This window comes from Tenrec ecaudatus, chromosome 1 (assembly GCF_050624435.1).
Source record: "Tenrec ecaudatus isolate mTenEca1 chromosome 1, mTenEca1.hap1, whole genome shotgun sequence".
NCBI classification, from domain to species: Eukaryota; Metazoa; Chordata; class Mammalia; order Afrosoricida; family Tenrecidae; genus Tenrec; species Tenrec ecaudatus.
The window spans coordinates 179,631,443-179,654,639 of NC_134530.1; the positions used below are offsets into that span (position 1 = coordinate 179,631,443).

Genomic DNA, 23,197 nt, shown 5'->3' on the forward strand with positions numbered 1-23,197 from the left:
GTGAGAGGGGAGTGAGCTGCCTCCACTGAAGGCCTCCCGCACCCCAGGGGTTCAGAGCTCCCCTGAAATAATGGTCGCTACGGGAAAGAGCAAAGAAATCCTGAAAACTGATTTTCTTTCCCTTAAAGCCATTGCCATTGAGTAGATTCCAAAAGACGGAGACCTACGTGTGTCAGAGTAGGACTGCGCTCCAAATGAGGTTTTCAAGGGCTAAGTGTGGGAAGCAGGTAACCAGGTCTTTGTCCTGAGTCTCCTCTGGGGACTGGAACTGCCAAGCTTTGGGTGAGTAGGGTGAGCAGGCGAACGTGTTAACGGTCTATATCACTCAGAAACTCCATCAACCCAAAGAGAAAAAGGATCCTGTTTCTTCCTTGTCTCTGTCTCTGTGTCTCTGTGTCTCTGTCTCTCTCTCTCTCTCTCTCTCTCTCTCTCTCTCACACACACACACACACACACACACACACACACACACACACACCCCACTGACTTGCAATGGGAGAGACCAAGGTCATTCTGAGTTCTGATCTTTATTCCTTTTGCAAAAACACAGAGCTCTCCGAGAACTAAAATCTACTTAATTAAATGAAACGACTTAATTGCTTGACTCCATTGAATGTAAGCACCTCCACAGGCTTTTCTTTTGAGTCAGGACTCACACACCCATTTCTCAAGTGTTAGCGGACAGCAGAAGGCTAGAGCAGAAATGACCCAGTCCAAGTGACTCTTCCCAAGGAGAACATGCTGGAAGCATTCAAGCATTCTGAACTCAGAAGTGAGCCGGAACCCTGTCCACCCCCCACCCCCACCCCCGCCCCCGCCCCCACCCCCAGCCTCCACCCTTGCAGCTGGGGCCCCTGGCAGCTGTGACCTGGAAACACAACCTCCCTGCTTGCTCCCCTCTACCCCAAGGGCACCACACAGGAGGCAGCACCCCCCACCCCCCAAGAGCTGCCTCCATCACCGGCGCTCCCGGGGGGCCGTCTGCTGGGCCCGGCCACCAGTCAGAGCTGTGAGCAGGCAGAGGAGCGGTGTAAAATCCAGAACGAGCCGTGCAGCTCAGACTGCCATTCCCACTCATTTCGAGATCACAGAATGTGCTGGCGATGTTTTTCTGAAGGGCAACCCCGGAGCTCCCAGGATGGGGAGGCGCCCTCCTTCTGACATCGCCTGTGTTCTAGGTCTGCAGGTGGGGGAGCCCGGGAGCTAGCCCACAGCCCCACAGGCTGGCTCTTCCCCAGGCACGTCAGGAGGGCTGGGAAGGGCGCTCAGGCCTGGGCTGGAAGGGCCCACTCTAGCTGGCAGTGGGGTGGCTGGTAGAGGGTCTGAGTGGATCTTGACTCAACTAGCCTAGGTGACAGAGTAGAGATTCCCCGCAGAACCTTTGGAGCTGTGATGACCAGCTCTCTGTCCTGCAGAGCCACTGGGTGGCTTTGAACTGCCAGTCTTTCCATTAGCCATCATGTCCTCAGGAGCTCTCCCAATGGTTCGGTTGCAGAGGCCCCAGAGCCTCCATTGCCTGCCACAGCTCTGATGGCGCAGTGGTTACGGGTCGGGCGGTGATGGGAAAGATCAGCAGTTTTCTCTGCAGAAGAAAGACGAAGCTTTCTACCTTCCTCTAAGTAACAGGCATCAGAGGACCCCAAACAAATAAATATGTTAATGCAAATGATGGGGGTCGCGAGGAGACCCAAAGCCCATCTGTAGACAAATGAACATCCCTTCACAGAAGGGTAACAAGGAAGGGACGAGTCAGCCAGGGTGCAGCATAGCACCAAAGAAACACACACATTCCTCTAATTCCTGAATGCTTCCTACCACCACCATCATGAGGCCAGTTCTACCTTACAAATCCAGCTAGACCACAGCTTGTACACTGGTGCAGATAAGAGCTCTCAACACACGGAATCCAGGACAGATACAGCCCCCAGGAACAGTGGGGGACCATCTACAATGATTGATGTAAAACCAACCTTCCAGGGCTACGAACAACAGAAACGTGGGTGAAGGGAGACAGTGGACGGTGTAAGGTATGAAGATAATAATAATTTATAATTTATTAGGGGTCCATAAGGGTGAGACGGTGGGAGAGGGAGGGAAAAAGGAGTGAGAGGGTGGGGGAAGGAGGGAAAAAAGAGGAATTAATACCAAGGGCTCAAGCAGAAGAAAATGGTTTGAAAATGATGATGGCAACATATGTACAAATGAGTTTGATACAATCGATGTATGGATTGTTATAAGAGCTGTAAGAGCCCCCAATAAAATTATTTATGAATTTAAAAATATGCCTTTAGTCACACAGACACACGCAAAAGGAGAGACTGTCTCAGACACCCCCAGGTCAGTTCTTCCCTGCCCCATCGGGCCGCTGTGAGTTGGCTTCAGCTCCATGGCTGTGTGTGCATGTCTGGGCACACCTTCACCCCCACACCACGGGCTGGGGAAGCAGTGGGCAAAACAAGGCAGCAGCATCATCCCAGAAACAGCCTGGCCGGCCGGACTCAGGGAAAGTTGCCACGTGCATTCTTGTGTTGGGGTTAATGTTCGGACGTTGACTCGGATCACTCTGTGCAAGGAACTGGCTCCGCGGTGCTAGGAAAGTACCCACCCCCACCCCACCTTCTCTCTGTGCATCTGAGGTGCCATCTTGACCGGCGTCCGTGTCTGGGCGCTCCCAGAAGCAGACTCTGAGACTGCGATTCAAGTGCAGGGGGTTGGTGTGGGAGTTGATCTCAGAAGCTATTGGCAGATGGGAGTATGTGTGTGTGTGTGTGTGTGTGTGTGTGTGTGTGTGTGTGTGTGTGTGTGTGGTGGGGGGGGGGTGACACAGGGAAGGGAAGCAATGAAGGGAGCGTAATCAAGCTAGTTCTGCTGACAGCAGGCGCTTACCCAGCCAGGTGCAATCTGGGAAACAACATAGGGCAGGTCCCTCCGAGTTACCTCACCAGAGGGGCAAGGCCGGGTATCCACTAGCTCCTGCAACATTGGCCAAGACCGTTCCTAAGAGTTCCAACCAGTTACGTGAGGTCATCCAGCTGTGCGAGTGGAAATCCTGCATGTGCTTACTTGTAAGACCTCCGAAGGCTGACTTTTCAGAAGCCCGTCAGCAGTCCCCGGGGGATACAAAATGGCTAACGCGCCGGTCTGCTAGCCCAAAGACCGGAGGACCCAGTCCCCCCAGAGGCGCCACAGAAGAAAGGCCTGGAGATCCACTTCTCAAAGACCAGCCCTTACAAACTCTGTGGAGCCCAGTTCCGCTCTGATGCGCGGAGTTGCTCGCCAGGAGTTGCCATCGGCTCCCCAGCAACTGTGTGATGGCCCCTTAGGGAGGTTTGGCTCAAGGGGTGTATGTTTGGGCCACTGTCCTTACAGTCTCCAAGACCTTAGAGAGTGTCAGCAGAGAAGCCTGGCAGCCAGGGGATGCCAGGGCACAGTGGGGGGCAGGACAGTCTCAAGTAGAACCAGCTTGATAGAAGTCCTTAAAAAGACTTCTTCCAAGAACTAGCGCTGGAACCATATATAGTCCACCCACTGTCCAACAGCTGATGGGAATCCCTGACAGGCCTCTCGGGAAGGAGAATGCCGGTGCACAGCGCATACAAATCCAACAAAGTCCACACTCGTGGAAATAACCAGAGTCCTCACACACTTCACGAATCTGCACCATTTCCCTTCAAATAACGCTGCCCCAAGTATATTTTAGGTGTTATTGTCAGTTTCTTTTGCATCAGACTTTCCAAGGGCCTCATCAAGTGAGGGAAGTTTCCCTTAGGTGGCTGGTGTTTTCTTAACACAGCCTTAGGAGGGAGGAGTAATCAAGTCTGAAGACTGCCACGCCTGGATACAGTAATAATACAAGGTGGCTGAGTCATTTGTTCACTTCTTAGCACTTTATTGAACAGAGGTTCAAATAAATGCACACAAAGCCCTCTGGTTATATTTGTGTGTGTGTGTGTGTGTGAGAGAGAGAGAGAGAGAGAGAGAGAGAGAGAGAGAGAGAGAGAGAGAGAGAGAGAGAGAGAGAGAGAGAGAGAAGGAAGAAGAAGAAAGGAGAAGAAGAAAGAGAGAGAGAAGGGGAAGGGTGAGAGAGAGGGAGAGAGAAGGAAGAAGAAGAAAGAGAGAGAAAGAGAGAGAGAGAGAAAGAGAGAGAGAAGGGGAAGAGAGAGTCTGCAGTGGTGCAAATGGTGGATGTGCTCAGTGACCAAGTGGGCAGTTACGGGGTTGCATCCACCCAGGCAGAACTTGGGAGCAAGGCCTGGTGATCCGCTCCCCAAAGTAAAAACCAATGATTGAAAACCTATGGGACCGTTTTCCTCTGACAGACACTGGGTCACCACGAGTCTCGGGTGACTCGCTGGCCACTGGTGCTGGTATGTCCTTTTTCCCTCTCGTCCTTCCCGCCCCTGCCCCCACTTCTGTCTCTGTGCCTGCCCGCCTGCCTGGGGAGACTCGGTGGCACAGTGCTAGGGCAAGGTTGGCAGTTTAAACGCACATAGCAACTGTGTGGGAGGTAAGGTCTGCTTCCATCCCGAAAGCAGATGGGCAGTTCTCCTCCATCACACGTAGGGCCCCATGAGTCAGAGGCTGCCTTGGTGGCCCTAGCAACAGGGACCACAACATCTACTTTCCCGCCTTGTTCCTGAGAGCACTGCGGTGGAACTGTGGCCTGGCCTTCTCGTGGGAGCTGCAGGACGGGGCCCGTGGGTGGGCAGGCCGGGGACTGAAGCCCTGAGGGCAATCTCGGCACAGTGGCACCTTGGTCTGTAAAAGCTGAGGGGAGGGAGCAGGAGGCTCCTTGGCAGTGCCCGGGGGATAGCCTCAGTGCAGCCCTGGCATCCTAGTGGGTTATGTGTCTGGTTGTTAACCTCAAGGCCAGCAGTTCGAAACCACCAGCCTCTCCTTGGGAGAACGATGGGGCCTTTTCCTCCTGTCAAGAGTTAGTCTCAGAACCCCGCAGGGGCAGCTCTGCCCTGTCCCACGGGGTTGTTATGTGTCGGAATCGACTTGAAGGCAGCGAGTTTTTCCTGGAGGGGTGGCCCAGGGCCTGTTGCCACTGCCAGACGCAGCTGGAGGCCTTTGGCTGCGTGTGGAGGTGGAGGGCCTCTGTTACCAGGCCCTGCGGGTGGGCAAGCTGAGCTAGCACAGGCCGGCCACCTGTCATGCGGTGGCTGCCGCCCCAGTGTGGTGCCTTGTGCTCACCCCTGAGACCAAGCGGCCTGCTCAGGAGGGCACTTCCAGCACGGCAGCCTGGTGGCTCAGGTAACAGATGGTTAGCGGACAGATCAGAAGTCCTGGTCCGAGGGCCGACTCGGCCACTTGCTCTCACATGATCGTTGGTTGAATTCTTAGCCTCTTGGGCTGCCACTTCTCTTTGGTAAGGTCTGAAGTGGGACTTCGAGGAGTCTGGAATCCTCTCTCAAGAGTCCTGGTGGTGCAAGGGTGGGATCTTCCGCTGCTAACTGAGCGGCTGGCAGTTTTAGCCTACCTCGCAGTTCGGAGGAAGCCAAACCGTGGCCATTGGGTTCCGTAATGAAACCTCTGTGAGCAGTTCTACTCGGTCACACGGGGCGACGTGGCAGCTCCTAGCAACAAGAACAGGGATCCCTGGTGGTGAAGTGGGTGCCAGGCTGGGCTGCAAACCGCAAGGCCAGCAGTTTGAAACCACTAGAAGCTTCTTGGGAGAAAGACGAGGCTTTCTACTCCAGTAAAGAGTTAGCAGGAGTTCTCAGCCTGTGGGTCGCGACCCCTTTGGGGGGGGGGATCCAATGACCCTTTCACAGGGGTTGCCCGATTCGTAACAGTAGCAAAATTATAGTTATGAAGTAGCAATGGAAATAATGTTATGGCTGGGGGTCACCACAGCATGAGAAACTGTATGAAAGGGTCCCAGTTACAGTTTCAGAAACCCACAGGGGCCGTGCTGCTCTCGAAGCGGCAGCGGTGAGTTTGGTTTTCTGGTTAATGTCAATACAATGATCCGTTCTAGCCCACATATCCCATGCTTCTGACATATTGAGCCAGCTCTGCTCAGAGAGATCTTCCTAGAAAGGCACATTCTTCTATTCTGGTCACTGAAGATGAATTCATCGGCAGAGCCCCTGCCGCCCCTTCCCACCCTCAGCTCCCTCACTGCAGCCTAATGATGACAGAGCCACAGGCCGCCTCTGATTACTGAGCAGTATGCTCTGTGTGAAAAAGGCGTTCCTGAAAGACTGCAAAATTCAGACTGCATACCTTCTCATGGAGGTCAATGCAAACAAGAGTGGCATCACTTTGAATATCGAACATAACGAGGGGGACTTCATTACTGTTTTGCATTTCGTCATTTTACATTGGCATCCTTCAAAATCCTATAAGTGCGACTTTTAGGCTATTGCCTAGGAAGAGGATTATTGTCATTAGTTTAATCGCCTGGGAAGAAAGAGTAGGGATGTAATTTATAAATTGTCAAAGGTTCATGAGGGAGGCGGTAAAAATGAGGAGCTGATGCCAGGGCCTTAAGTGAAGAGCAAATGTTTTGAGAATGATGAGGGCAATGAATGTACAAATGTGCTTTACACAATTGATGTGTGTATGGATTGTGATAAGAGTTGTAGGAACCCCTAATAAAATGATTATAAAAAGAAAGAAGGTGTAGGGATGGCGGGAGAACGGTGATGACAGGTCACACGTGGAGGAGAGCAGAAGCCCCCCTGGAAGGGTCTGCACGGGACGAGCAGACCAAGCTTGCCCCCCACCCCCCACCCCCCACCCCCGGCCTCTTCCCTCAGCAGCGCAAGGCCCAGCCGCCTACCACCAAGTTCTTCAATCAGGATCATTCTGCACCGAGTTTTAGATAATTGGCCAATTGGGGAGGTAGTTAATTTTTCTTGATGGTTGCTGAAGTGTTTAGCGTCAAATTAAAAAACAAAAATCGAACTAGCCAAATCCTCTTCTTATTCCTTAGTTCATAGGTTCCATCGTCTGGTATTCAACATGGTGGCCAGGAATTTCTCCGAGGAAACGATGGTTTAAAACCAAACCAGGAACTAGACCAGCAGCAAGAGTGAGACTTTGTTCTTTAGAATCATTGCCAGTAGCTAACGAACGAGTGTGTTTTTCAAATCGAGGGCATCAAGCAATTGCCCCGAAGATCAAAACCTGCTCTCTAAATCCTTCCTTCCATGTCCCACCCACTGGCTCCTTTGGGTGGCAAGAACTTGTGATTATGAATCTATTCACAAACTATTTCTGGTTTCCAAGATGAGATTACAAAGCTTTGACAATGAGAATCACACTCCATCCCCAAAGGGCTATTCCCCGAGGAGGTGCTTGGCCGAATGGAAAGATTTTCACAGCGGCAAAAACCAACGTGGAGTTATGGAGGGGCCTTTAACGAGACCGTGCTGGTCCTGGCCAGGTGAGCATTGGTCGTGTTTCTACAGAGGACTTCACAGGGCAGGTCAGCAGGCAGATGGATGGGGGAGCAGCACTGGATACAATTATCTAACTTTCTGAGCTGATCTTTGAAGCCTTCTACGCTGAGCAGAAAGAAAGCGCATAATCCTCTTTGCCAGCCTTTTGTAGCTCAATCTTTATTGTTCCCGCTGAAATCCACAGAAAACGGAAAAGATTCATTTTGCCCAGAAAGCATTTGTGTATTTTATATAGGTTTGTGTTTTGAAGCGTTGATAGTTAAGCAGGGGGGACAGACAAAAGATTTTTCTCTATTCTGAGGATACGAAAGGGGCCTTTCTAAAGCTCTCTAGCCGAGCCAACAGTCCTCATGCGACCTCTGTTACCGCTAAACTCGGCACAGAAATTAGGCCAGGCCCACAAAATGGTGACAATTAGACTAGACCACGAAGAAGCCAGCCTGTAGGCAAATTAAGACTTCAGCTAAGCCCGAGAACAGGGGTCATTGGGCCAGGATGCTTTCTTTTTCTTACTGGTTCTCAAACACTCAATGTGTATCCATAGAACACTGTCTGACTCAATGGGCTGGTTGGGCCAGTCAAGTGCAGGGTTGTTTGTTTGACTCAGGGCTTATGAAAGGTGCTTGGTAAACAACTGCTGTTCTCCCAGTAACCGATCTGATGGCTTGAATAATCAGATATGAAATGTAACTCTCGGCATGGTCATCTCAACTCTTTAATAATAACCCCATTAGGTCACTGATATAAAGTTTGTTTTGCCAACCTGGCCAATAAACACATGTGGGGTTAATTGAAGGGTGGAGAGATAAATGGCTTGGTGAACCTCGTCTTTCTAGTTCTCGGGTCTCTTGCTTTGTGATGGTCAGACCAGGGTGCAGCTACCTTAGCCAGTTCCCTGCTTCAGCTGGCAAGGCTCACTTCCTGTAAGACATCCCCAAGGAGAAGTTGCATGGACCTACCCTGATGCAGCCCTGGGTGCTGGAGCAGTTGTGTGGAGACCCCTGCCAGCACTGAGATGCTTACACGTTCATTATAGTGTGTGTTTTGTGAGATGGAGGAGGATTTTGTGGATTGGTGTCAGACATATGGGGTTAATGGGTTAATGTTGGACTTGTGGGCTTGGGCAGCACTGAGTTGGGATGTTTTCTTGATGTGCACTTACCCTTTCTATAAAACTCTCTCTTATACATGATTTTCTGTGGATTTGTTTCTCTAAAGTACCCAGACTAACACAGTCACCAACCACCACTTTCCTGAACTGCAGAAAAGGGAAAGACATAGAATGTAACGATGTCAGATGACTATCATGAGGAAAGCTGGTGAGGACTTGGGGACTTGGTAGGGTTTTCTGCCGATAGGTAAGTGTTCACAGGACTTTTTATGTATGGGGTCCCCACAGTGATGCTCTATGGGGAGCTATTTGTGTTGGGTCTTCAGCCTTGAGATGTGAGAACAATTCTTTGAAGTCCATGCTAATGCTGGTGATTATTTCAGTGGTGGGGTCTGGGGCCTTAGAGATCCCCACACATGAAGGCTTGAACTCCAGGGATGGGCAGGGCTTCTGTAAATGGGGGTGGGGGCACAGCCAGCATTTTAAGTAGAGCAAACTGGGTGGAAGGGAGGCTCTGAGGAGGGGCTCCAGCAGTAGGCTTCCTTAGGAGACTGGAGCAATTTGAAGGGAAGCTGGCCCATCAACAGGGAAGCCTCCACCTCCTATGGCCCCAGAGAAACCAGTTGGACACCTTGTTCCTGTCGCTCTCCTCCCCGAGTCTCTGGGCCATGCCCTGTGGCACCTCCACCTCATGCTCACTTGGCAGCTCTGAGCCCAGGCAGCATTTTCCCTTCCTTCTACGGGGCCATCCGGACACCACCAACTTCCTCTTCCATGCACCCACCGCAGACCCAGACCACTCCTCGGTGCACAGAAAAGCACATGCCCGCAGTGACAAACATGCCTCCGCCAGCACACAGAGGAGTGGTGAATGCACCACACACTCACACACATGTACTTGCATGCACAGGCTCAAACACACACCAGAAGGCACACACAAACTTCCAGCAGCACACACCAGCACATGCGCACCAGATCCAGACCCTGCCCCCCAACCTGAGCATGCAGACCCAACACCAGTACACACATTCACCAGTACCCCCACTGCAGTGATAGGCCAGACCACAGGGCTCAGCTTCACACCGTCCCCATGATGGTGTCACCTGGCTCTGCCACCCTCCGCCTGGAGCAGGCGGCTTCTGTAGTAACAGAGGGCAAGCACTCCCCTGCCTGCCAGGTGTTTGTTTTTGTCTGTTGTTCCCTTGTGATGCGGCTTCCCCATCATCACCAGCCACCTGGAGGAGGACAGAGCAGCTCTAACGCAGAGCAGGTGACCATGTAATGAGCTAGCCGGCCGAGGCTGCACGCTGGGGGAGTGGTGACAAAGGGGAAGACAGCTGACTTTTTAGTGGCCACAGCAATTAAGGGTGGCGGGGCAGGAGGGGACTTAATTCTAAATGCTAGATGAACTCCCTGCGCGGTACAAGCATTTAACACTCAGGTTTGGTAACCAAAGGTTAGAAGTTCGAGTCCATGAAGAGGTGCCTCGGAAGAAAGATCTGGTGATCAGTTTCTGAAAAATCAGCCTTTGCAGATGGTGGGGCATAGTCGTACTCTGATGCACACGGACGTCCATGGGTGACGCACGTGGAAACGACTGGCTGGCCACTAGTGAATGCGAATTGGTGGTGTTAATGTACTTCCCTACTGCGTCTTGCTCTTGTCAATATCCAGCTAACGCTCCAGAACCTCCTCCTGGTCAAATCCGGGGGTGGCCACACCCAACAGTCACAGGCATTCAGCCCTTAAATCCTGGAGTCCTCTTCCCCAAACCCAAAGTCACAGTCAACCCTGATCATAGCGACTCACTGTGGCTTTCTGAGCCTGGAACTGTGGACGGGAGTAGAAAGCCCAGCCTTTCTCCCTCAGCACACTGGTGGTTTTGGACTGCCAAACATTTGAATTGCAGCCCAATGCATAACCACTGCGCTCTCTGGGAGTCCTGTTAGCATGGTGACTAAAGGGACGGACTGCTAACAGGAAGGTCAGAGGTTTGAAACCAGCAATGTCTCCATGGGAGAACCACGTGGCAGTCAGCCCCCAGAAAGAGCACAGCCTCGGCACCCCTCGGGGCAGTTCCTTGCCAGCCTACAGGGTCGCTGTGCGTCAGAATCGTGGCCATGGCAGTGGCAGTGGCAGTGGCATGGGCTTGGTTTTAAAGGCTTCATGTGTCTGTCCCAAGCATCGGGTTTTTGATGGCGCTTTGCTTTGCCTTGAGGGAAATGTGAGTTCTGAACGATGGCAATCTGTTAGAGGAAAGCACGAGCTCTCTGAACAGCCAAGGATTCACACTCAGCAGAAACATGTATATTAGGAGAGGATCTTCAATAAACAAATAATCATCTCTTTGAACACGGAGTGGAGCACCGCAGTACTTGCTTGCTAAGGGGAATGAATGCCTCGGAGACGGCTTCAGCATTCACACAGCAGGCATATGGGAGCAAGGCCCTGTAGAGAGGCTGCCGAGAGCATTTGAGAGGACGCGCCCGAGGGGCCGTCAAACTGGGTGAGCGGCTGGGGTCTGCAAATGGCCCAGCTCTGCGTCACATTTCTAAAAAGAGATTCCTGCCAGGGGGCCCCTTAGACGTGAGAACCTCCAGACCTTGGCTCTGGCAAACGACAGCATACTGGTAGAGAGAGGACCCATGGAAACAGGGGAGCCCCCAATAGCACACTACAACTCAGGAGCTCTGGGGGTCGTGGGTTATGCTCTGGGCTGCTAACCAAAGGTCACCAGTTCAAAGCCACCAGCTGCTCCTTGGGAGAACAATGAGGATTTCTTCTCCCATTAAGGGTTACCGTCTTGGGAACCCCCGGGGGCAGTTGCACTGAGCCCTGTGGGGTGGTTATGAATGCGTGTCAATGGCGTGGACTGATACAACAGCCACGCTATGGGGGCGAGCACAGCGACAGGCACGAAGCAGCACATTTATCTCGTCTGTCCGCTATCCACAAAATGGCTAACAAAACCACTGCCCACCTTTCAGATGAGTGGAGACCTGAGGGGGCACTTGGTCCACATAAAGTGATGACCGGCCCGGTGAAGAGAGAGGCGGGGTAGGCTGGGCAAGGACCCTATTGGTCTTGGTTTTAATTTTTTTTGTTTACTTTTTGCCCCAGGGCCTGAAAATGAGTTGCCGAGTAGCACAAATAATAACAGGCGAGCAAGGTGGGCAGTGGCGGTGCCTAATGGTCCACCTTTGCAACAGAACAGCTTCCGGTGCGGGACAATAAATCTGCAGCCGGGGCGCGAGCATCGTGGACAGGCCAGCCCCTGTGTGGCTTTTCACAACAAAGGCTCGGTTACAGAGTTAAAAATATTGCGATTGAAAACAAAAAACACACCTGTGTGTTTGGAGTTTCAGAGAGGAATGAAGTTTAGGTTCCTAGTTCTTTGAGCCAGTTCCCTGGGGAGTGATGGGACCAGGATACTAGATAACGAAAGGGTTTTAACAACTTCAAGACCATACACAATTCATCTGGTAGCTGGAAAGGGTGTCCAACCCGCTCACATTTTACAGATGAGTAAACTAAACTCCAGGGAGAAAAATCTTGCTCAAGTTCACACTGCAATTTAGAGGCAGTAGCAGGGGAAATGGATTTCGTACCAATGTTTCTACGTTGCAGTTTCTGGGCAATGCAAAGAATTAACACACTCAACTGCTAACTGCAACGCTGGGCATCTGAGTCCCCCCAGAGGTCTGTGGGCACAAGTCATGGTAATGTATTTTCAACAAGCCAGCCCCTAAAGACCCCATGAAGCCCTACTCTGACATGGGGTCATGGTGATCAGAATCAACTCAATGGACGGCAATATTAAACAATCTTATTGTTTGCTTCTACTTTATCCTATTGGAAAGGCGATGTTTTAGCCGCTTTGCAGATTGGGAAACGGAGGTGTACACTGGTCAGGGCTATGGTTTCTCGAGATGTGTATCCGCATCCTGAATAGTCTTTCTAATCCACACCCACCTGCGTGAGGCAGGCATCACTGCCCCCGTTGTGCAGAGGCAGAAGGAAGCAATGAAGGAGAACGGCATACTGGCTACCGCGTTGGCTGCCCCAGAGAAGACAAGAACACTTGTGGATCATCACAGGGAGTTTGGGGGTGGGGGTGGGGTTCACCTCCTTTCCTTAAGGAGATTGTTTTCAACAGCCATCTGGAATAGTCTATGAAATACTGTTCTTCAAATTGCCAACCCTGGAGAAACAAGTCGAGGAAGTAATTCAGAAGAAAATTGAAAAAAACTAGATGTGTGAAAATTCATCTGTAGGATTCACTCTCATGACTAAAATCAGAAAATAGCCAGAATGTCCAAGAGGAAGGACGAGTGGAGAACGTGGCGTGTAGGGAGAGTCTCTGTGAGTCAGAATCCACTAGACGGCAGAGGGTTTGGGGGTTTATACTCTATGAAAGTTTACACAGCAATAAACACACTTGTATGCGCTAGGCCCCCGGGGGGGGCATATAATAAAATGGGAAAGGGAGCATGGCAAACACATTTTTATGGTTGTGATCATATAAAAATACATATGCACCTGCAAAAACATTGGGATGGAATAAAAAAGAAGTGAACGTGAGAGAGTTAACAGTCTGCGTGGTAAGATCACAGATAGATTTTAAAATTAGCTTTCTTCCATTATATTCCATGATATTTTTGCTAAAATATATAAACTATGAGGGAAAAACAGATAGCCAAGTAGGGCATTTATTTAGGAGCAAACCAGACCCTAAGTGTTGGATTGCTTGCCTTTTTCCTCCCGTATTTAGAAGCTATCAGGCACTCAGGCTCTGGAACCACAACCGCCAGTTGTGATAGACTCGTCTGTTTGCTACTTGTCCCTACCGTCAAAACCAAGTCAGAGAAAGGAGGTTCTTTGTTATTTTTGAGCTATAATGTTAGTAGAATCATGAAGTTGCCGTGTTTGTCTGTCCACGGTAACAACACATCAGCCATTGCACAAGATCCAGCTAGAAAACCTAACGGGGCAGCAGGATGTTCTCTGAAAGCGTCCTCGCGCACGCTAAGAATGATTCAAATGGCCCTTCCGTCTGCCCTGTAGTCACTTGTTTTCCACGTACATTGTCTAATGTGAAGGCTTCTGGTACTTGAGGAAAGATCCAAAATAAAGCGAACCCAAGAATGCCCCAAATCCACCACTCGCATTAATGTCATCATGTGGAGACATCCCATGTTGTTGGAGTCACTGTGGACGAGATGCAGGCGTGTGGGCCATCGGGGAAGCGTGCAGTGACAGCAGGGACTGCTTCAACTCCCCGGACAGCTCACATCGCTGCCTTTACTGTTCAGCCTAATGCACTGAGTGTTCAAACCGATCACATCCACTATCCAGCCCCACGGAGGTGATTGCAACGCAGGGGCACTGGAGTTGAAGTCCCCCGGGAGGGGTTCTGGCTGCCACCTTTACAGAAGCAGTGCACTGGCTCAGGGTGGGCTTAAGACGCCAACCTTGAGGTTAGTAGTAGAACTCAAACCCCGCATGCCACGCAGGCTCCCAACTCTGCCCACACTTAGTGTTCAGAAGAACGAGCCACGGCCCAAGCAAAGCCAAGAAACGTCTTGACCCATTTGTGGTGCTTATGCCCCACAGTCCTTGCTGACTCAGAGACCCTATAGGCCCTGGAAGCTTCTGCAACTGTAGCTGTTTACAGGAGTAGAAAGCCCCACCTTTCTCTAGTGGGGTGGCTGGTGGTTTCAAACTGTGAACCTTGCTGATCGCAGTCCAGCGTGTGACCACTGGGCGGCCAGGGCTGCAGTGCTGGGCTAACAGTGGACAGGGAGTAAGTAAGACATGGGCTAGCGCAGCGGTTCATTCGGCTGCCAAGAGGGTTGCTACCTGCGAAACAACAACATGGAGAAGAAACGATTCCCAAAGTGGGTTCAAGCAAGTCTCTCCCAGCACAGTCTCCTAGTGGTGAGAGGGCCTTTAACCACGAGTCTCTGTGCTGGGCGACTCTTCAACGGAAAAGCACATATTAAATCTTAAGATGATAAAAATGATGAAATCTGATTTTTGAAAGAAAGGAGGAACAGAAACAAAAAGAAAAGAAATTTAAAAAATCAATGCACTCAGGTAAGAGCTTTCAGGAAGGTTCCTGGGGGGTGTTTTGTAGCAAGAGCAGTTGTGTCCGGCAAGTGTGAGAGGCGGGCTGGGAGAGAAAGCAAGTTTCTTGCCGAGATGAGAAAGCCGGGGGAACGGTGTGGAAACACACCAGTGGCGAGCTTGCTCCCGAGCAAACCTTGACCGACTTGACTTCTTGTAAACGCTTCCCTAAGTTTTCTCCAATATTAGATGCGCAAGACGTTTGCTTTAGATACCCAGTGACCTTCCAGTAGATTCTGACCCACAGGGCACCCACCTCAAACTCTGAGTGGCCACCCTGACCGGCACAACTGGGCGGCTTTTGTCCAATTGCCTCCCCTGAACTGACCGATGCTTTTGCTTTGGGGAAACGCTCCCCAGCAGAAACGCTATCGGCACGAAGTCACCAGGGTCACTGTGATGGCCAGCTTGGACCCCGTCAGTGACCGGCTGGCCACCGCAGTCGTCACCGCTATGTTCCTGTGCTGTGAGGGGTGGGTTCCACAACCCAAGGGGGCTGATCTGGGTACGGGTCGTGGAGAAGGTGCTCACTGCTGCGGGGCCACAATGAGCCCTGGGAACCACGTGCTCCCATGGCCAGGGGCTTCCCAGGCACTGAGTCGAAGAACGCAGACCAGGAAGTAGTAATAAGTAATCATTCATACAGCTTCCCTCTGTCTGTCTGCCATGCAGCTAAGCAGCTGTGGTGGCGCCATGGCTGAGGGCTTGGCTGCTCACGAAAGACCGGAGCTTTGAACTCACGGTCGACTCGGGAGAGAGAAGACGCGGCCGTCTGCTCCTGTGGATCCAGGAAGCCCTGGGGCGGCTCTGCTCTGACATACACGGTTTCTACCGGGCCCAGTTGTTTTGATGGCACCTGACAGGCCTGGCTGGCAGGTGCTTTCACAGTCGCGTTTCATCTTGCTACCTCTGCAAGGGAGGTGTCCTTAGGCTGGCTCTGACGGTGAGAAAGTCGAGGCCTAGAGAGGTTCAGGGACTTGCCCAAGCTTGCGCTGCTAGGAAGTGGCAGCGCCCGCATTGCCTGCAAGAGAGCTTGGCCTGACTCTTCCAACCACATCCAGGGCCTCGGACAAGCAGAGGTCCTCACCACACCAGGCTTCGGTTCTGTCTGCGTTGCCCAGGCTTTGTGTTGGGCCGCGTCTCCCCGAGGAAGCACAGAGCCCACCAGGCGCGCTGGGCAATTTCTTGGAGGCGCCGAGGTCTCCGAGACAGCAGTGTGCCCAGGCCATGGGGCATGCCATCTCTGTCAGTCCCTCCCAGTCAGACCCTGGCCGAGATGGCCTCTCACCCAGGGAGTCACCCTTAGCGACATTGAATTATCTGTTGTAATCCTAGAGATCTGAACTGTTCTCTTACAACGCAAATGAACACGTCTTAGCCACAAAGTAGGTGCTTTCAAAGACTTGGGGGAACAAGAGCCCAACTGTGAGAGAAACCAGAGAAGGCCTCCACTCAAATCCTTCCTGCAGCCTTTCCTGGGGGGGGGGCGCGGGGGACATTGTCGAGGTGTCGTCTCTGGCAATATGGGTGTCATTTGCGGTCCTCGGCTGTGAAAGCCTCACTAGGTCTTGCCAAGCTGTCTTTGAAACTGGTTTCCGGGCCAGGAAAATGTGAAAACCTTTTGTCCAGAAACCTGATCTAAAAACAGCTGGGATTTCAATCCCAGCAAAACGAAGCACAGCAGGCGTGAAGAGAAGTGGGGAACCCATCCCCTAGCGACTGACATTTTTCCTTTCGGTCTCCTGTCTGTCACTCATGGAAATGGGGCTTGGCCTCCATCTGGCCAGCTGGCAAGGGTGTGGTTTGCCACCCCAGGCAGCCGCCACGCGAGCAGCCTCTTCTTTGCCCCTCTCCGGGCCTCAAAGCCCAAAACGGGCAGAGTGTTGGGTGGGCGCCACTGAAGAAAGGGGTGAGGCCCCCAAACGGCGGGATTGTCTGCCGTGTGCAGTCTGAGATAGTCTGAGTAGCCAAGTTCAGAGTCAGAGTGGGACTCTGTGGCCATCAGGCTGCCCTGGCCTGTGGACGCCCTCGTCACCAGCATACAGAGATGGCCTGTCCTGGGCTCCCTCTGGGGCTCTCGCCCTGAGGATGACTCATACCCACCAGGCCTTCCGAGAAGGCCCCGCAGTTACTCAGGTCCTCAGAGCCCCCGGTGCCGGCGGGGTGTGTGTGTGTGTGTGCGCGCATGCGTGCGTGTCTGTGTACATTTCCCCGCAGGAACAGAAGTGCCGAGTCCCCTTTGTGTGACAGCAGCCTTGTCCCTAACCCCACCCGTCTGTGGTGAGCTGTGAAATGCAGGAAGCCACGCTGCTGGGGGCGACTCTCATCCTCGTTCTTTACATTCAGACACAGCGTGTCCCATTTCTTGTAAGAAGTTGCAATGTTACTGCTCGCCCCCACCCCCCAAGACAGCCGACTGTCCTCCCACCAATCATTCCCTTGCCCGGATCTGAGCCAGAGCGCGTGGCAGGGGTTCGAAGTCTGGAAGACTCCTTGGACGCCCATCACCTGGAGGGAGCTGAGGAGCAAGCTCTCTTCTCAGTTGGTTGTTACTCAGGGGGCGGGGGGTACATAACATGTCAAGTCCTGGCATCTACTCCCTGGCCTTGTGGCTTCAAGTGTGGATGGGCAGGGACAGCCATACCAGGGTTGAGCCTAGCCCTGGACCCACGGGACCTTTTGGCATCTGTGGACTCAGCGTCTCCCCTGTGTGCCATGTCCCTCCTCTCCCCACATGCAGCCCCTGGCCAGCCAGGGTGGTCCAGCGGTCAGGGCGACGTCCATGAGCCCACGCTGGCCAAGGAAGCAGGCGCAGCAGAGCTCTGCCTGAGACGGGGGTGGGGGTGGGGGTGGCAGAGACGCGAGGATGTCGCAGCACGAAATGAGGCCTGGCTGGCCTTGCGTGATCCCCGCTAGCTGCAGGTAGCCGCTCCCCCTCTTTTTCTCCACCGGGATCTGCCTCAGTTACATTCCTGCTTCCTTCCCCTGATCGCCTCCTCTCCACAGCCTTTTCTTTCCTCACTGGGAACAACTCTATCCTCGGGGCGGGCGTGTGTCCAAGCAGCTGGCTCCAAACGACACCCCATAGAACAGTTATGGAGCCGACACCAGCACCCATCCAGACCCCTCGGCTCTCAGCTGACCCTTGATTTGGTGGGTGGGGGGCGCAGGGAGGAGATCCCCGGAGACACAGGCTCCTCAGACTCCTCCATCGCCACCTCCCCTGAAACAGACCCATGCAGGACTTTCTCCAAGCGTCTATCTGCCGCGCCCAGAGGCCTTACCTGTCGCTGGGAGCTGCACCTGCAGGAGGGTGGCGGTCACAAGCGCCTTCCACTGCATCTCGCCGTTTCCCCAGGACAGGCCCGACAGACGGACGATGGAGAGAAACCGAGTCTCTGCTGCCTCTGCTCGGCTGCTGCCGCCTCAGGAAGTGGAGGGCAATGGAGCCTTTGCACCTGCCGAGAGGACCCAGGAACTTACACACCCCCTCTCAGCTCACAGGCAGGAAGCTAAGGAGGCTTGAGGGTTTGGGGCTGTGTGTGTGTGTGTGTGTGTGTCTGCATGTGCCCATTTGACTTTTTCTCTTATTTAAGAATCATTTTATTTCCTCCTTTTGTATTCCTGTCCAATTTTATTCTGAGTTCTATGCGGCCGGGTGAGCTCAGTCCCTTGGCAAACACAGGTGCCCAGTGGAGGCCAATGTGTTAGCGCTTCAACGACCTGGATTCAGGGGCAGGGCCATGACAGAGACAGACCACCAAGGTTTAGTACCATCACAACCAGCAGCTCGCTGAGCCGCCAGAGAACGTCGCTCAACACCCCTGGACTTCTTCGTTTGAAGCGACAGCTGGAGGAGAGCTGAGGCTGCAGGTCTGAAGTGGGTCTGAGTTTGGCTCCTGCTATTTCACACACTTGAGTTTAGTTGCCAAGACTGGAAAAATGGACAATGGTTTTAAAAAGATAAGTACCTAGAAATTAGCATTATAAAAAAGTATAAGCTTTACATGAAGAAAACTTGAAAATATTGTGCCTGAAGAATATACATAAATAAAAGATGTCGGTAAACCAAAAGGCACATCTCTTCATATACTCGTAGGCCGGTCATTTCTGATCTCTTGGGAGTTTTTTTCTTTAAGTATTTTGCTCATTTTTATTTTGAGCCGTGTGTCTTATCACTAAGTTGAAAGTGCTCTTACTTTACTCTGGATATACGTCTTCTGTCCTCCATCTGATACGTATGTTTGCAAATGTTCTCTCCTGGCATAGAGAGATGCTTCTTCACAAGACAATTCTCCCAAACAAATCAACCCATCTCGCTAAAAAGACCAACAGAGGTTTGAGAACAAAATAAGTGAATTTCAAATTTTATATATAAAAAAAATCAATGTCCAATAAATACCAAGAAAATTCTTTTGGCTTCTTTCGTGTGTTTGAAATAAACATGCATGTCACTAACAAATCCAGACCCCTTTTAGTTTTATGCTTCCTCCTTCGAGCCGCTCAGACCCACGTTTCCATCCCTGGGGCAGGGGCTCTGGAGCGTTTTTAGGCCATGAAGCCGTCACTCTCACGCTACTTCTTTTTTTTAAAAACGTTATTTAGTTTGTTTTTAAAGAAAAACATATTTGGTGGAGCTGCCCAGTCCATTACATCAAACCCCATCAGTTACAGTGTCCAGTAGACCACCCAGAAATATGCCTTCCCTCCTCTGTCCCTCCCCAAACTTCCTGCCCCACCCCTCTCCATGTCCCCTGCCCCATCCCTGGCCTCCTCTGTCTTCTCCATTGTCCTTTGGGGTGAAACGGCTTTTCTTTTTCTTCCATTTTCCCTTATAATAATGGTGTCTGTGTGATCGAGTGGTCCTGAAGGGATCAGTTATCAGGCATCAAAGAACAAAAAATCATATCATTGGCTGCACACCTCCATGATACGATCGCCGAAGACAAATGGGTGCATAAGTAAATGTGGCGAAGAAAGCTGATGGTGCCCGGCTATCGAAAGAGATAGTGTCAGGGGTCTTAAAGGCTTGAAGGTGAACAAGCGGCCATCTAGCTCAGAAGCAATAAAGCCCACATGGAAGAAGCACACCAGCCGGTGTGATCACGAGGTGCCAAAGGGACCAGGTATAAGGCATCATGCAAAAATATATATATGTATATATATATATATATATATATATATGTGTGTGTGTGTGTGTGTGTGTGTGTGTATACCATAGTGAATGAAGGGAGAAGTGCAGAGTGGAGACCCGAGGCCCAAGTGTTGACCACTGGAGATCCCCTCATAGAGGGGTTTAGGAGAGGAGATGGGTCAGTCAGTGTGCGATGTAGTACCGATGAAGAACACAGCTTTCCCCCAGTTCCTAAATGCTTCCTCCCCCCAACTACCATGATCCGAATTCTACCTTGCAGGACTGGATAGGGCAGAGGTTGTACACTGGTGCATATGGGAGCTGGAGGCACAGGGAATCCAGGGTGGACGATACCTTCAGGACCAGGGGTGTGAGGGCGATGCTGGGAGAGTGGAGGGTGAGTGGGTTGGAAAGGGGGAACTGATTACAAGGATCCACATGTGATCCCCTCCCTGGGAGATGGATGGCAGAGAAGGGGAGGAAGGGAGACTTCGGATAGGGCAAGATATGACAAAATAGCAATCTGTGGATTATCAAAGGCTCATGAGGAAGGGGGGGAGTGGGGAGGGAAGGGGGAAAAAAAAGAGGACCTGATGCAGAGGGCTTAAGTGGAGAGCAAATGCTTTGAGAGTGATTAGGGCAAAGAATGTACGGATGTGCTTTATACAATTGATGTATGTATATGTATGGATTGTGATAAGAGTTGTATGAGCCCCTAATAAAATGTAAAAAAAGAAAAGAAAAAAAAGAAAATGATTAGGGCAAAGAATGTACAGATGTGCTTTATACAATTGATGTATGTATATGTATGGATTGTGATAAGAGTTGTATGAGCCCCTAATAAAATGTTTAAAAAAATAATGGTGTCATTGAGTAATTGAACTTATAAGATGAACTAACTGTACTAAGCATAATGTCCTCTCGTTTTGTCCATGTCTCACGGTGCTTAAGAGAGTTGTCTTTTTTTTTGTAATTGAAGCGTAATATTCCATTGTATCAACGTAGCAGAGTTTGTTTTTCCATTCCTCTACAATTGGAGTTTTTGGTTGTTTCCCTCTGTTTGCTATTATGGAAATTGCTGCAGTAAACACGGGTGTGCATGTAGATGTCTGCTCGTGCCGTGTTCTTTACTTCTTTGAGGTATATACCCAGTGGAGGGGTGGCGGGATCACAAGGAAAGTGTATTTGTATTTGCTTAAGGAAGCGCCATGCTGATGTCCACAGGAGTTGTACGGTTCTCCAGTCCCACCAGCAACATGAGCATTCCAATTCCACACCTCTCCAGCACGTATTATAAATCAAAAATTTAAAATGGATTTTTGTTAGAAGTGTCAGGGTGAGGCAGTATCCCATTGTTGTTCTCTTACTGCTAATGAATGCAAACATTTCTTCCTATGGTTGTAAGAAAAGTCTATATGAGGAGACTTAAGAGAGTGAAAGACCCTGCTAGATATCAAACATTATAAGTCTACATAATTATCACCTAGCTCTTACAGTACGATAGACTCAAACATATGGTCAGTTGCATTTTGGTAAGAGAAATCAAATCAAGGGAATGATACTTGATGCCACTGAGTCAATGCTGACTCCCAGTGGCCCCTGTGCGTTCTGAAACTACAATGGTTTATGGGAGTAGAAAGCCCAGTCTTTCTTCCTCGGACCAGCTGGAGGTTTTGAACTGCTTGCCACATGGATCAAAGCCCAATGCGTAACCACTTCACCACCAGGGCTGCAGGGAAATGAGGGTTGTTTTCAACAACTGATGCTAAATCAACTGGCTATCTCTATGGAAAAACCAAAATCATACGTTGACTTTCATTTCACACCATACAACCAAAATAAATAAATAAATAACCAACATGTCAAAGGAAAACCTCAAACTATAAAGCTTTGGGATGAGACATTAAAAAAAGAAGAAGTGTTCTAGAATAACAACAACAGCAAAGTTGAAGTGTAAAAAAAAAAAAGAAAAAAGAGAAAATAAAATAATTTTTATAAAAGGATAACTTCAACTTGCGTTCACCGAAGAACCCCTTAAGGGAAAAAGAAAAAGCAAGTAATAGACCAGGAGAGAATATTTTGAAAAAATCATCCTTTAGAAGCCTTGGGGAGTACAGTTCCACGCCGAGTCTGAACAGACTTGACACCAACTTGGGCCTGTTGCCACACAGGGTGTGTACAGGCGCTGAGGACTCTGCCCACTACCAATATGCTTTGGGAAAGATGCTCCTTCCTTCTTCCTGCATGTACGAACATCAGGTCAGTCTGGTACCCATCTTCCTTACCAGACGGAAGAGGCTTGCCGGGAAACAAAGGCAGTCCAGGAGAGAGCAGCCCACGAGCTGCACAGACAGGTTAGAATGCTTACCACATCCACTGAGAGTCTAGCCCAGTGGTTCTCCACCTTCCTAGTGCCACGACCCTTTCATATATTCCTCATGTGGTGGTGACCCCAACCATAACATTATTTTCGTTGCTGTTTCATAACTGTCATTTTGTTACTGTTATGAATCGGGTGACGCCTGTGAAAGGGTCAGTAGACCTACAGGTTGAGAAGAGCTGGTCTCGATCCTGCCAGGCCTAACGGCCAGCTCCCAGGCCTTCTTCGTCCATGAGCCAATACCATTTCCCCTAAGATGTGTAAGTTTGATTTTCCAAATTGTGGTTAAAGTGGTCTTGGATACCACTGATACTGAAAATGCAGGGCCAACTGAAGACGTGTTTGCAAAGTTGACGATTTTTCCTAGGCCCAGCACAAGGATTAAGAAAATGAAGCCACACAAATGTAATTATTTAGAGACAGTGGGAATGAAATGCATGCCTAATTCCCAAATGCACCAGAAACAATTAAATGAAAATAAAAGTCTACACACACACACACACACACACACACACACACACACACACACGATGAACACCCAATTTGTAGAGGGCTATGGGGAACAGTGGGAGCCCAAGCCCATCTGCAGAGTATCTAGTCAGATTGAGCCGCTGGCAGATCCCCTATAGCCACAGGCAAGTGTCTGGAATAGCCTCACTTGATTTTGCTGGATCAAACTTGAACCGTGACTAGTTGGCCTCCCTGTAGACCTGACCTGAATTTGTTCTGGGCACAAGTATCTCTTACCAGTTCCATGACAGAAATTCCCTCCCTGGTCTTTGAATTTTGATGGGGGTCTTTTCTTTCTTACTCATTCTTTGTATTTTTGTCTTTATGTTATTATTATTATATACTTACCACCATAGTACAATTTATAGGGAATACAGGGGTGGGGGTGGATGATAGGGAGGGCAAGGGGATTTCAAGAGTAAATCATGAAGTGGGCAGCGGGTAGGGAGCACTAGACTGGATTGCGATGGCACAAATCATTCTAAAGGCGATTGATGTAACCATGGTGGTGGAGGGGGTGGGGA

General features: G+C 50.7%; 1 protein-coding gene across 1 annotated transcript in view; it reads right to left on the reverse strand.

Moving 5' to 3' along the window:
* Nucleotides 1-17,991, reverse strand: part of CD247 (CD247 molecule) — an 81,725-nt gene extending 63,734 nt beyond the window's left edge. The window contains exon 1 of the mRNA XM_075540922.1: nucleotides 17,934-17,991. Within this exon, the coding sequence (XP_075397037.1) occupies nucleotides 17,934-17,991 (58 nt within the window). The remainder of the gene's footprint in view (nucleotides 1-17,933) is intronic.
* Between the last annotated feature and the right edge of the window lie 5,206 nt (nucleotides 17,992-23,197).